The sequence below is a fragment of the Camarhynchus parvulus genome, chromosome 8, assembly GCF_901933205.1.
Source record: "Camarhynchus parvulus chromosome 8, STF_HiC, whole genome shotgun sequence".
Taxonomy (NCBI): domain Eukaryota; kingdom Metazoa; phylum Chordata; class Aves; order Passeriformes; family Thraupidae; genus Camarhynchus; species Camarhynchus parvulus.
Genome location: NC_044578.1, coordinates 27,495,311 through 27,509,665, shown reverse-complemented (window position 1 = coordinate 27,509,665; position 14,355 = coordinate 27,495,311). Strand labels below are relative to the sequence as shown.

Below are 14,355 nucleotides of genomic sequence, written 5' to 3'. Positions count from 1 at the left end.
TTCTATTTTAACATTTTTTTATAACCCAAAACTATATTTAACACACTACTTAAGAGAATTAATACAGCGTCACTTTCTAACACAACACATATAATATTCATTTGAATATCTGCAAAAAGCCAATCATAAAATATGCACTTTTCACAAAACCCATCAAAGGAGTGCTCTTGGTGCAAAAAGAAGGGGGACATGTTGCAATCCAAAATGCAGGGAACCCTCAGAACTTTGGGCCTGTGAGCCAAAGCATAGAATTAAACACAGGACTGAGGATTTGAGACACAGGATTTGATTTGAGACCTTGAATCCAGCAAAGGCAGAGAGCAGTGCCCTCACCCCAAGGAAATGTGAGGCAGGCAGCCGGACTGGAGCCCTGAGCAGCTCCTGCCATGCTGGCTGCACACACATGATCCCTCCACTCGTCACCCTCCTCGCTCCTTCCCTTCCCAAGGCCTCACCACAAAAAGGACATCTGCTGAAGGGAACAGCCATAAAGCTGTGTCAGGCTCCCTGCTGCTGATATATTGCTAAAACTCACACATGCATGGGGTATTTTTGCAGGATCTGAAGTGCTGACCAGAACCACCAGACACTTTTCAGCAGGGTCAGGACAGCAGATGGGGCTGATCAGGTGTGGTGAGCCCTTCAAGCTCAGAATTCTGTCTCTATCCTCCCTGCCTCCAACTGCTCAAAATTTCATGTACAATCTACATTTTACTGGCTTATCCTTTGAAACGTGAAGCTTTAATAAACGAATCTTATTGATGTCGTAATAATTAAATCCACACGATAAATGACTGTCAAAATCATCACCTCCAGCATCCAAAATGCAATCTCTATATACACAAATACCACCTGGGAGCATGATTTAATCTAGCTTGATCACAGACAAGCACAAGGTATTTTGATTTTTCCTTTTCTTCATCCTCCCTGGGAAGCTTTCTTGTCTCTGCATGAGAGTGAACTGCAATCTCCCAAAGGCTTTAGAAGCACATGAAACTTCCAAAAGTTCTTTTCCTGCACCTTTATTCACCAAGGTGCAGGCAGAACCAAGGCTTCTGAGGGAGAAGTGTGTTCTCCTGTGGCTGGGCAGGGGAGAAAGTGACTTTTGCCTTGGACTGCTGCACAGCTCAAGGACCATGAAATAACATGGAATGCCACATCAGGCTCTCGGGTTATTTCTCTCCTCACTTCCTGATTGCTACTTCTGATTAACGAAGACAAAGCCACACCAAAACACTGAAATAAAAGCTAAATCCCATTAAGCTCTTTATAGAATTCACTTTATAGGTCCATCAGCCAATTCTGCTCATTATTACCCCATTTTACTGCCTCTCCTGTGACTCGCTCCTGCAGCTGAGCCCATAAAGGACCTGGGTTCACCCTCAGCAACCACACCAATGCCCTGACACACAGCATTCAACCCAAAAAATTCACAACAAACTCATAGAAATGATCAATCAGCTGGAACAGGAGAGAATGAAAATTTAAAAAATGGGGGTTTAGAGCAGCAGTGCCCATTTTTCCCCTACAGCTGACCCATGGCAGGGCTGACAGGCAGAGGCTGGCACTGAACCCTGTGACTCCCAGAGCTGTGCAGGGATGGGATCCCAGCAAGGAGGCTCCAGAATAGCAGCCTTGGCCACATGTCAGAACAAGTCTGCAACTGTGGGACAAGACAGATCCCAAGTTATCAGCTCACCCACAGCGATCTTTGCAGCTCCTCTGCACTTTGCCCCACAAAGACATTAGGAGCATTTATAAAAGCATGCAAAAGCAATTACAGTAAAAATAAAACCAAGGTTATAAACACAGTCTGGATGTCAAATTTGCCTCTTTTTCTATTTAGAGCTGGCATTTCAGCATGCAGAAAATTCTCACTCCCCCTCTAAAACGTGTGCTTGGGGCTATATAGCACATGCAAAATAAATTGCATTTATATTGGTATTTATATTCCCCTCTTCTTGGCCACACTGCCTTGCCTCTCTTGTTTAGTCAAATAGCCTGCCAGCTTCTCATCAAGAAGTAGAAATTGGTTTTCCATCTCCTAGGAGATAAACAAGGTTTCCCCCTTGCAGAGGGGAAGCCAAGCTGCTGAGTGCACAGTTTGAGAACAGCCAGTGCCCAGAAAGGCTTTGCACCATCCCAGGGATGTCTGTGCCCTCTGTGATCCCAGTCACCACCCTGGACAGAGAAAAACCACTTTAAAAAGTAAATTTATGTCTTCTCAGGCAGTTTTCTTTGTGATTTTTAGTTAAACATAGACAACTCTGACTCATGGTGCTGCTGCCTTACAACTAAGGAATTTTATGTACTCTTGTCATACCAGAGGTTAGTAAAATATGCTTTATACCTCTCCACAGCTTCCCCTTCTCAATTCCCAAAAGAACTGGACTATAGGATCAGGTTTGCACACTCAGGCTGTGCTAATTCAGGGAAAAAAGGTTACCACACTCAACAAAGGCAGCATAAAACAATCTAAAATATCTTAACTACATGACCGTGCAATAAATAGAATAATATAGAAATTTTTGAAGTAATTTTTTTAACAGTGGCTTTGTAAAATCAAGATGCTGTAGTTCTGCAGTTTTAAGCTGTAACTAAAGATTATGTATTTACAAAAAGCACATTTTAAAATTAATTCTTTATCTGCTTGATGTCAAGCTGTAAGGCTACAGATACAATGTTAAAAAAAAAAAAACCAATACAGGTGAAATATGCAAATCTGCAGTTAGCTTTCATTTTCACTTCAGAAATCAGAAGTCACCAGGATGGGGTTGACTTTTTGCCACGTTGTTGCAAGTTGCAAAATTACCTAATCGAAGAGACAGACGAATTGTGCAATACTCTTTGTGCTGTGGCCTTCCAGCCGATGAAGAGAACACAAAGGACCACTCCAGGAAGAGGGACAACCTTTGGTCCTGCACCACATCCCACAGAGATGTCACCACTCCATGGCCACTGGCACGTTGGCCATTTTTCTGAAGCACCTCACAAGCAGCTGTGATGTAGAAGAATGAGATCTCCTTCCAGGGACACTCTGCTCATTCCCTTGGCCACAGCATGCATTTTTAAAGAGAGAGAAACCAATCAACCTTAATTCATGCTGCATTATTCACTGAGTAGCTACAGTCTCATCCAAAAATCCTAATTGTCTAATAATTCAAGTCACCTATATCAAACACAGCGCCAAAGGAATGTCTAGAAAGCCAGAGGCTGCCTCACACACACACTAAATCTTGCTGTTAAGATGTCTAGAGAAGCTTTTTTTTGAAACAAAGCAATAAATACTGGCCTCTTGCATAAACATGTGCAGTGCTCTCCTGTGCACAGCCACTGTGCTGCCTGATATCTCACTGCTGTCTCAGGAGTGCTGCCTGCCAATCTTGCAGCGGTACAAATCTACTTTCCAACCCCTGAGCTCTGACCATTAACATGAAACCTGGCACATTCCAGCTAAATTACCAGCACTGTTAATTCCTCTAAGCACAGACTGGCTCAGCAGCAACACAAGTTTCCAGGCTTGTCCACACAGATGAAGCAGAGAATCAGCCAGGAGCTTTCCATGGGGCAAATGGAAAGGGTGAGGAAGTCCAGCATTTCCACTGACTGCAATCACAAGCTTCCTTCATAAAGAAATGGTGATCAACCTGCTAAAGCACCTACCCCCATGAGCTTCTTGGTTACCCTGTGTGGTCCCACACCACCCCAAGAGCCCCAGGGAGGTTCCCACTGCCTCCAGGAGACTTTCTGGTTTATAAGAAGGCAGGACAGGACCCTGAGCACATCAGCAGGTCCTGAATGGACTCTCAGACCACAACTTGAGGACCTGTGGTCTGTGGGACAGTAATGACATCAAACCTTGTATTGGCTGGTTGTCTCCACAATCAACTTTCAATCACCCAATTAGCCTGGGGACAGACTTTCTAGCAGAGCCTGTTGTGTGAGGATGGGGGCAATGGTTTTAATCTGAAAGAGTCGGTTTAGATTACATCCAAGGAAAATGGGTTTTGTCACAGTGAGGGTGGGGAGGCCCTGGCCCACAGAAACTGCCCCATCCCTGGAAGTGTTCAGGGCCAGGTTGGACACAGCTTGGAGCAACCTGGGCTAGTGGAAGGTGTCCCTGCCCATGGCAGAAGGGCTGGACTAGATGACCTTTATAGGTCCCTTCCAACCCAGACCACTCTCTGATGCCATCCTGTGACTCCAGCTCTGTGCCTCACCTGGCCTTCACTCCACATCCACGTTGCACTCCTGACTGAGCACAATTCAGGCTCTTGGTGCTCATCACCCCAGAGAAGTCACTGTACCAGCAGCGTGGGCTGCTCTGAAGGCACAGAGAGTGGCAGGGCTGGGTACAAAGCAGTCTCTGTGCTGACTTGCTGTGAGCACGGAGCCGCTCCTGACAGCAAAATGACTTTTACATGAACACACGGTACTCCACATTTGCACACAGGCATCTGTGCTCCAAATATTTCAGTGAGCATCCAGCTGTTCTCTCTGGACCCTACTCCAACCATATGCACTGTTTACCTTTCAAATTTTATTGCTCCAGGGGAAGAGAAACCAGACATCTTCTCCTTCTCTAAATGCTGGTGTGCTGCCAAGTTCTCCTCCTGTCCACCGTTTGCACACTCTGGGAGCTAACATTTGCCACAAGCCCAATAACCTGTTTTTTACAGCTCATCCAATACCTGGCATCAAATCTCCAACTGAGAAGAGGATTGTCATGGGATTATGTTTTTTTTTTTTTTTGTTAGTTTACATACTAATTATAAATACAGAGGCTGAATTACAGCCTAGACAGAATCAAGGAGCTGCATCTGGGGTGTAGGACACCAAGCCCCGTGTCCTCGTGGGTGTGTGACAACATGCTGAAATAAAGACAAAGCATTAATCTCTTTGTGACTGCTTCTGATGTGCAGCACTTCTGTTGAAGACTCTTTTAAAGCCTTAAGCATTCCCATGTAAACAAAATCTAAAGCCTCTACAAAGTAAGCTTGTGCAATTGGAAATAAATGTTTATTTTGAAATAAAAAGAAGGCATCTGCATATATACAGACAAATCATAAGCCTTTGATCAACCCTACAAAGCATGTCTGCATGTCACAAAAACTGTCAGGCTCATAACTTCCTCTGGAAAGAAAAAGAATGCGATGTCCTACACCCTACTTATTCACCAAGATTATTTATGCCCCTAAAGAATACTCTTTTGTTTATTCAGTAACAGAAATAAATCCAAACTAAAGATCTGTAGCTGTCAGTTAACAGGGCAAGTGCTTTACAAATGAAAGCAGAAGCAAGGGTGGGATAACATGGGACAGGCTGCCAGTGCTGGCACTCTCAGAATGTCCCAAACTTGCATCTCTTGCTTTCCTAATCCATCAGGAGACAACAAAGATTACAGGCACCAGCAGGGGATATCTGTCACCACTAAAGCTTTTCCCCTACCAATTCATGTTGTTTAGCACCACCTCTTACTTTTGGGTTTGAATTCCACCCCAGAGCACCTGTACTCCCCACTCCTACCCTGATACACCATTCCATCCCCACAGAACCAGTGTGATCCTTGCTTGAAGTGCCACTGGAATTTAGGATTGGGGTTAAATAATTCCCATAATGGGAGGACACAACAGGACGCTCCTGTACCATCTGATATTACACCAACAATATTTGTTTACACAAGTATTAAAGAGAGGATAAATTTAAATATCTGAAAGGCAAATATTCTAGGAAATAATATTTAGAGTGGCCCCTGTCCATTGGAGCAGAAAATGAGGATGAATAATTTACAGCTGCACTTTGGTGGCCGCGGCAGCACCGTGAGGAGCTCGGGGAGATGCCGACACAGCTGCTCACCAAGTGGAATAATCAGGAGCACTCCCAGCAAGAGTGGTCCACTAACCTGCTTTACTCAGGGGACAAATGGAACAGGAAGCAGTGGGAGGACAAGGAATCAACAAAAAAACCACCCCAGCATGCCCCAGGTGAGGTCAGAATTTCATGCTTTTGCCAAACTGCTCATTCTGCCTCAGAGGAAAGCAGAGCTATGCTCAGGTTTAGCCTCTGAATCATCACAGATTCTTGCTAAAGGTATCTTAGGGTCAAAAAAGGGTGCCTGGTTTGGCACACTTGCATTCAGGCTTCCTGCTGTGCCACAGGGAGCTGGGAATGATATCCTGGGAGCAGCATCCACTCATCCCCCTTGTTCTGGTAACAGTGAGCAGAAGGCAACAAACAGCTAACGAAGCAAACATGCTCCAAAGAACTCTCCAGAAAGCCAAGCAAGGCTCACTGTACAGCTGGGAATGCAGCATCATTTGATACCTCTCCCAGTGATGTGCACGGGATTGAATTAACAGACTGAACACTAATTTAGTGCAGATGTTGCTCAGGTGGAAGGATGGTGCAGGTTTCATCAGGGGATTGCCTTGTAAAAAGATGAGGAGCATCTGGAGGAATAACACTGGCATAAAGAAACTGTCATTACAAAGGAGACAGATGGATGAAAAAAAAAGTATCTTTGAACAGATTAAAGAAATCTATGTGTACAGCCAGGAACTGCCAGAAAAGACATGCTACAGTCTGGAATAACTCTCATGAAACACAGGGAGCCACACCACCTTGGAATTGTGTGTAGGGACAGCTACAAACAACCTCCTCCTACCATACAGCCTTGAGAGGTTTTGCTTATCCACCTCTACAAGGGTTTTTGTCAAAATCACAGTCCATTTTTTTACCCAAAAATAGGAAAAAAGCAGGTAGACATAGGTGTGATTCAATGTAGCACAGGGAGATGGGTCACCATCTATCACAGAACAACCTGCACAATTTAGAGCCAAGATCCTCTTCCCAGCAGCACTTTGTCCACTAAAGCAGCACAAGCAAAACTTTAAGAGTCATTCTGAAGTTAGCTTTGTTTACTCATCTACGGACAGAAAATACCTAAATACAAACCCACAGAAAGCTGTTCATGATGGATGGCCCACCTATTACCTGCCTTGCCCATTATTTACAACATGCCTTGGTTGGGCAGCACTTTTTTTTGTTGTTTTAAAGAATTTCCAAAGTGCTTGCAGCATTCTGCTAAGGAACGGGAAGCATTTCTGTCTATACACAAATTTTACTGACTGGCATAGTAAGCAGCCTGCAGCAGAAATCTAAGAAATTCATTCACAAATGCCAGATCACACATCCAGCCAAGCAGAATAAGAACCAGGAACAGCCTCAGCTTTGCTGCACAAAACTCCCTTGTCTTCACAATCCAATATATTATCCAAAGATTAGCTTACAATTCATGCAAGGTAAATCAAAGCCAGCTCTGGAGCTCTGCAGCGTGTCTGTGATCAACGAGATCAATTAGCAAATGGATTTTAGTTAGACCAGTCTAAAATGAGATTACATTAGGCTCATACTGGGAGGCTGGGTTTCAGTGGCACAGCCCTGTAGTCTCTGTGCTGAGCTCAAAACAACACACAAGTATCCATTGCAAAATCCATATTAAACTGGAAACATGCAGGCCAACAGCCAGCCCCTGACAATAGCTGCTCCATTCCCTCCCAAAATGCAAGGAACTTTCTCCAAATTCTGTGATAGGGACTAGAGCAGTGTTCTGGGCATGGTTTGTGTGCAGTCAAGTACTCAACCTGGCCTAAAGTTTCTATGAACAAAGGCAGAAGGGCTTAAAAAAGAGAAGGATTCAAGCAACAGAGATGGAAAAATGGTGTTGATTTATTTCCAGCACAAAAGGTGAAGGAATTAGTGGAACTGCTCTGCACTTAAGGGCAGGTCAGGCAGACAGATTTAAATAGGAGTGGCTCAAAAGTGTTTGGATTATATTTTCTACAGTACAGAGGAAAAGACCCAACCCCTCCAAAAATGAACAGAACATTGTTCTACTGATGGAAACTGTCTTAAGTCATTGCTTTCCTTTTGTTGAGGTTTTTAAAGCATCAAAGAAGGCAGAAGCACAGGTTAAAACTCTAAGAGTGTTTAAAAGAGCATAAATGTAAGGTCATTTTATTCTTCACCTCCTCTTGCTTTGCCAAACAAACATCACAGCACATTACAGAACACCACTGTGACACAAGCACTGAAAATAAAGAAAGCAAAATGCTGCATTATAACACTTTACAACTCAAGACCACCTTGAAACCTCAGATAACCCTGGCCAAGCCCAGGAAGTCACATTCCAACATCAGACCACAAAGTTCCATCAGCACAGACACCATTTGCTCACACTGTCAATAATAAACCAATGGACAGAAGAGAGGAAAAAAAAAGTCTTATAATTCTTCCAGTCCCCCATAAAAATATTGCTGGATTTTCAATAACATCAGTAAGTTGTCTTTGAAAGTTATTGTAGTCAGTTTGGCCTACACAGAAAACTTCAGTTCCTCTTAGACTTATGCTATTGGAGAGAGGTTTGTGAGTGGGTTTTATGAAATTTTGCTACTTAAAAAAAATAAAGCAAGACTTTCTTCTTTGCCTGTGTATGTTGAATTTTCCAAAGATAACCCACAGATTTTGGATTCTAGGACCATAACCTCTAGAAACCTAGTTTTAGGACCTGTATGTAGAGAAAAGTGTGATTTTTTTAACAAAATCAGCACGATGAGTTGAGTGAGCTATTAAGTGTCAGGTTAAATTTAAAAATTACACCTGCCTGAGCATTGCTTCCACAAAGTTTTCAGCTTGGAATGCACCTCTGAAGAGTTTAAGGGCAGACTGCCCCATCCCACACACACTCTCTTCAAATATTAATTATTGCAGCTGTGGCTTTAAAATTCTAATCAAAAAACAGGTGGAGTTGAGATTTTTTTTTTAAAAAATCACATTATATTAACTACGTCACACCTCATTTCCCAGTTCTAATCAACAAAAGGAAAGTAATTAATGGCCTAACATTTAGAGTGACCAGCATTACTGAAGTTAGACAACTGACTACACCAGGAGCAGCACTTGTTCTCCTGCTCTATAAATATACAAGAAAAATATACAAGAAATACACAAGAATCCCAGAGAGCCATGTTCAGAAATTAGTAAAATTAACTCTGCAATAAAAGTGAAAATAATAAAGGTAAGGAGGTTATAATAATAAATAATAAAGGTAAGGAGGTTATAAAGCAGTCAGAAATCCACATGAAGGGCAAGAAAGTAAGGAGTGAAGCAACACAGAGGCTGCAGTACTTTAAAGACAACAAAAGGAAGATACAGGAAGTAAAAGGCTCTATTAAGAAATTTTGCAGAGATCATCCCTTAATTAAACAATTTAAAATTCAGTGAGCTAAAAGCCAAACACCTTACTAGAGCAGTCAGAAGGCAATAAACACATGCAAAGAAGAAGATATACTCATGTCCACATGGGAGAGGCAGCAGAGCATTCAGGGAGGACACAGAACAAAAGGAGGAGACTCCTGCAGCTCAAATCACCAGTACCAAACCAGGAACCAGTGTCTCTCCAGCACAGCCATCTCCCAGAGTGGCAGGCTCTCACAGCAAAACAAAGCTCTATTCTCAAGCAATGAAGAAAATACTTCCACCGCTGAATGACCTTATAAGCAAGAGGAATCCAGCTGTTGCTGTCTCAAACTATACAAAGACATTTATTGTCCCAACAAAAGAGGACAAAGAGTTCTAACGATCAAATACAGCACGCAGGCTGTGAAAGGCCAGGCATTTGCCCATCAGGATATTAAGTTTACCAATTTAGGAGGACTAAGGACAGAAAAGTAGCAGGACTACGTGTCCAGCACGCAGTGCCAAGAAAAACACAACTGTGGGTTACAATTTGCTTACCTTCTATAGAAGGGGCCTGGTCCACAGCTGCATATAGCATCTCTTTCAAAGCCTGCAAGGGAGGGGCAGAGAACAAGGAACACAGTTAGTATGAAAAGAGAGAAAAAAAAAATTACACTGTTTTGATATGCCTGTTTGAAAACAAAAGCAATTAAAGCCCTTTTATCCTGCAGACTGGCACAGAAAGCTGTGGTACGTGATGTCAAGGCTATCACACATATTTCTGTTCACAAGTGAAACAGGTTCATGTTTACTGACTGCTTTATCTCTAGCCTGTTATCTTAATAATCTATAAAATTTATTCCAACTGTACATTTCAACATCTCCCTTCAGAAAAATACTTCCCAGTTGGTAGGATGCTAAAGCCTTTACATTAAAAAAAATGAGGAAATAACAACAAAACCTGAAGTGTTGCGTGACACAGAGGAGTTTGTCAAGGCAAATGGAGGAGAAGCAGCCTCAGGGATTTCTCATCACTGTTATAGAGGATCACAAAAATACACATGCATGCTAAAAGCTGAAGGCAACATGATGAAGGAGATTAGGGAAGCAAGGGTGATGGCCTGCTCTAGAAGTGGGAACTGAAGGGCAACATTAGCACCAGCCAGAATTAATTAAGTAATCAGGTTTCAGGTGCTGGAGGCACCATGAGCTGCCTTGCAGCTCCTCTCTGGAAGGCTCTTCCCAGGCAGTTGTTGGAGTGCTGGTATTGCTCCAGGCACGGGTGAAAGGTTTGCTCACTCACATCCACATCAACTGAATTCTGATCAATGGCTGAAGGAATGAGGGGAGTTCAGGGGAGGGTCACAGTGAGGATCAGAGGGTGGGAGCCCCTCTGCTATGGAGACAGGCTGAGAGAGCTGGGGGTGTTCAGCTGGAGAAGAGGAAGGTCCAGGGAGCCCTTAGAGCCCCTTCAGTGCCTAAAGGGGCTCCAGGAGAACTGGGGAGGAACTTGGGACAGTGGCCAGGAATGACAGGACAAGAGGGAATGGATTCAAACTCACAGAGGGCAGGTTGGAGTAAAATATTAGGGAAAAAAATCTTTGCTGAGAGGCTGGTGAGGCCTTGGCACAGGTTGTTCAAAGAAGCTGTGGCTGCCCCATCCCTGGAAGTGTCCAAGGCCAGGTTGGATGGGGCTTGGAACAGCCTGGGATAGTGGAAAGTGTCCCTGCCCACGGCAGGGGATGGGAACAAGATGATCTTAAATGTCCCTTCCAACCCAAAACATTCTGGGACTTTATGAATAACCTGAGCCATAATTTTGGAACTAAAAGCCACAGGGAGGGACCCATTCCTACTGCAGTGATTTGCTTATATACACACCTCACATCTTAATGCCCATACTGAATGTGAGTACCCTCCTCCACCACCACCACAAAAAACTGACCTTATTCCCTCATTCTTGAGCCCACAGAAATCTAACACAAAAAAAGTAATTCAGGTCTTGTTAGTTCTTATCTATTCTGCCTGATTCTCAGTGTATCCCATACTTCCATAATCCTGAAAGATAGCAGAAGCAGAGGTGTGTAGTCACAGTGCCCCAGGAGAAAACCTTCCAGGTTAAATGACAAATCCCCCAAACCCTGGAGGTAAAAACCATCAGCTCAGCAGCTGGGAGCTGAGTGCTGTTGTAACACACTGGGTAAACACAAGGTCTAAAGGACAAGTCTGTTTATCACAAGATACCCAAGGTGGCTGCCTGCACCAGCAGCTCTGGCATCTCTCAAAGGTCTGGCTCCTGAGTCAGAGGTCTCAGCAAAGGTCACTTGCATAATTGTTTTCCCAACTGAGCCACTGCTGGATGATCCTCCTGCCAGCAGCACAGCTCTGCTCTGCTCTTGGTGCTCCTCTAAAATTCCTCAGGAGCACTGGCCACTTCAGTCCTTTTCCCCCATGAGTCACTGCTCAGCAGCACATGATCTGCCTCTGCACACCAAGCAGTCAAAAAATCTTCCTCCTTTTCCATCCCAGTCGTCATCCTCACCTACCTGTAACTTCTTCCATGAACCACAACCAACGTGTGGCACAGGATAAACAAACCAGAAGAGACAGCACATTGGAAGTCACTGTAGTAACAACTCATCTCTTAACCCACCCAGAGGTAAACCCAGTGTAATTCCTAACTCTGGTTTTATCAGTCATTTTTAAAAAACAACAAATTAAAAAGGACAACATTGACAGTCCTGCACTAAACAATCTTGAAAGCTGAAGGTGTCAGTTGTCTCACAGACCTCTCTCCATGCACACTGACATAGTACAATCTGGCAGCTGCAGGGCAGCAGATTTTGTTACTCTTTCCTGACCTATATAAGTAAACCAATAACCTCAAAGTGAAAGACTCAGTGCTCCTTCACACCTAAACTATTTAGCCCTCTGGATTACAGAATTTTAGAACTGATCGTTTACAAAAGTTATCCATCACTGTCAATGTGAAACACTTAAGAATTACTCTTTCTGCCCTCAAATAAACAAAATGGGTTATTTCCCTGCCTTAGACTGTGCCAGTGCTACACCTTGCACCATCAGTCAACTTGTGGAAATACATATGAGAGAACAAAAAAAAAGGCAAAAAGAAAACTAAAATGGAACTACCAGACCTTAACAGTGAACAAAATCAAGAACAAAAACCTTAAAACACTCAAAAAAAGCCCCCACTGTTTTAAAGGAGTCTTTCAAACCACTTAAGCTCCTCTAAGCTCCTCTGCTAACAGCCCGAAGGACAAATAGTGAAATAGCACAACAGATTTGTGTCAGGAGGTGGCAAGCCTGGGTGTGAACTGCCTATCATGAAGCTGGGTTTGACAGCAGAATTGGCCACCTCCCAAAAACTGAAAGCCTGTTTCTGCAGGAGACACTGAAGGCAAGCAGGCAACCTCAGCTCTCCTCTCCCCCCAGCCACTTCCTGCTGCAGGTGGTGTCTGGGAGAAATGATGCCTAAAACTTAGCAACCTGTTTCTCTCCTGCAACAGCAAAAGGACTTAAAACCTGGGGTTTTAAGGCCTTTAAAACCTTAAAAAAAGGGAAGGGAGGTCCACCTGCTCACACCTTTACCCACCTCTCCCATGAACTTTGCACCTGTAATAATTGTTCTGCTCCTCCTCCTCCCTCCCCGGTTGTTGAGATGTCAAAGGTATTATGTACTTTTTCTATAAAAATACCATCAGGCTCCTGCAGAGAAACAAATTCAGGCCAGATTAACTGCAACCAAACAGCCATCTGGCAACTGTACAAGTGAGTTGTACAGTTCCATCAGCTGGATGTGCAGATCCACATTTACATTTAGAAGCCTGAGCAATGCTCTCCTCCTGAAAGCAATCCAGAGAGGGACATGAAAACAAAGGAACCCAGGAGGGTTGGTGGATAAACAGAGGACTCACAACCCCAATATTTCCCTGCATCAAAAATGAGCATTATATGCAGCAGAGCACACCGTCAGCCAAAAAAAAAGCATCAGCTGAAATTCATGCAAGTTATCTGAATTTGTTCAGTACTGTGTGGAAATGAGAATTCAGTCTGACACAAAAAGTTGGGATTGTGCTTGTTTTCATATTTTTCCTGTCTTCCATTTTCCCCATTTTCTTATTTTTCCAAAGGACCTGAAGGGTAAATGAGTGGCCCAAAACTTTTAATGGAAAATGAACACTGAAGCAGTGCATATCACAGCTGTCGTTTAACAGGCTAGGAAAATGTGACTCCCTTTAGAGAAGAAAATGCACTGCCAGAGCCCCTCAAACAAGGTGAGCAAAGCCTCCCACTGCTGCTGCCAGGGTGAGGCTCATCCACATCATTTCATGCAATCTTTAGAAAGGAAATTTGGAATGGAAAGCCAAATCAGGTCCATCATGGTTTAAAGCTCCACATTATTGTTGGCTCAGTCATGGTAAATGTCTTTGGGAAAAGCTGAATGAAACAGAAGAGCATTCACTGCCATTTTCCCTCTTTTCTGCAAGCCAAGTGCTCCTTCTCAAAAAGCTTAGATGTACAGTAATGGTCACTGCAGAGCTTTTGCTGAAAGAAAATATCAATCTAAGTCACACCTATCAAAATATATCTTACTTTTGCCTGTTTAAAGAAAATTAATGTTTTTTTCTCTCCCCAAAGCTGTCACCCTGACTCCCAGCCCTAAGCCCAGGCAACTTCCCAAGCACACTTAGAATACCTAAACTGATTATTTTTGGAGGGAAAAAGCATATGGATGGTAAGAAGTTCTGAGGTCTGTCAATTGTTCAAGACCACCTGAAAGTGAAACTACATTTTTAGGTATTGAAAACACAACAATCCCATTCCTCTTTCTGAGGTTATCACCAACAGATTACACCTGGTCTGACAGGCAAAGCTTGCTCCAAATCCCTTCAAAGGATCTCACAGGTTACCTGGGTCTTGCCACACTCCAGGAATCACCTCCTCCCCAGTGGAAATAACTACAAATACCAGAGCAGAAAATTAAAATGAGGACATCTTTATGATACAGAACGACTTCGAGAAAGCAATTTCTGCATCATCTTTCAGTCCTCTCGTGGGGAACAGCTGCAAACTGAAAGAGAGCAGGGTTAGATCAGA

The 14,355-nt window shown here is 43.5% G+C and overlaps 1 protein-coding gene across 1 annotated transcript in view; it reads right to left on the bottom strand.

Moving 5' to 3' along the window:
• Positions 1–14,355, bottom strand: part of XPR1 (xenotropic and polytropic retrovirus receptor 1) — a 113,550-nt gene that overhangs the window by 96,640 nt on the left and 2,555 nt on the right. Inside the window, exon 2 of the mRNA XM_030953664.1 lies at positions 9,796–9,847. Coding sequence (XP_030809524.1) covers positions 9,796–9,847 — 52 coding nt within the window. The remainder of the gene's footprint in view (positions 1–9,795; positions 9,848–14,355) is intronic.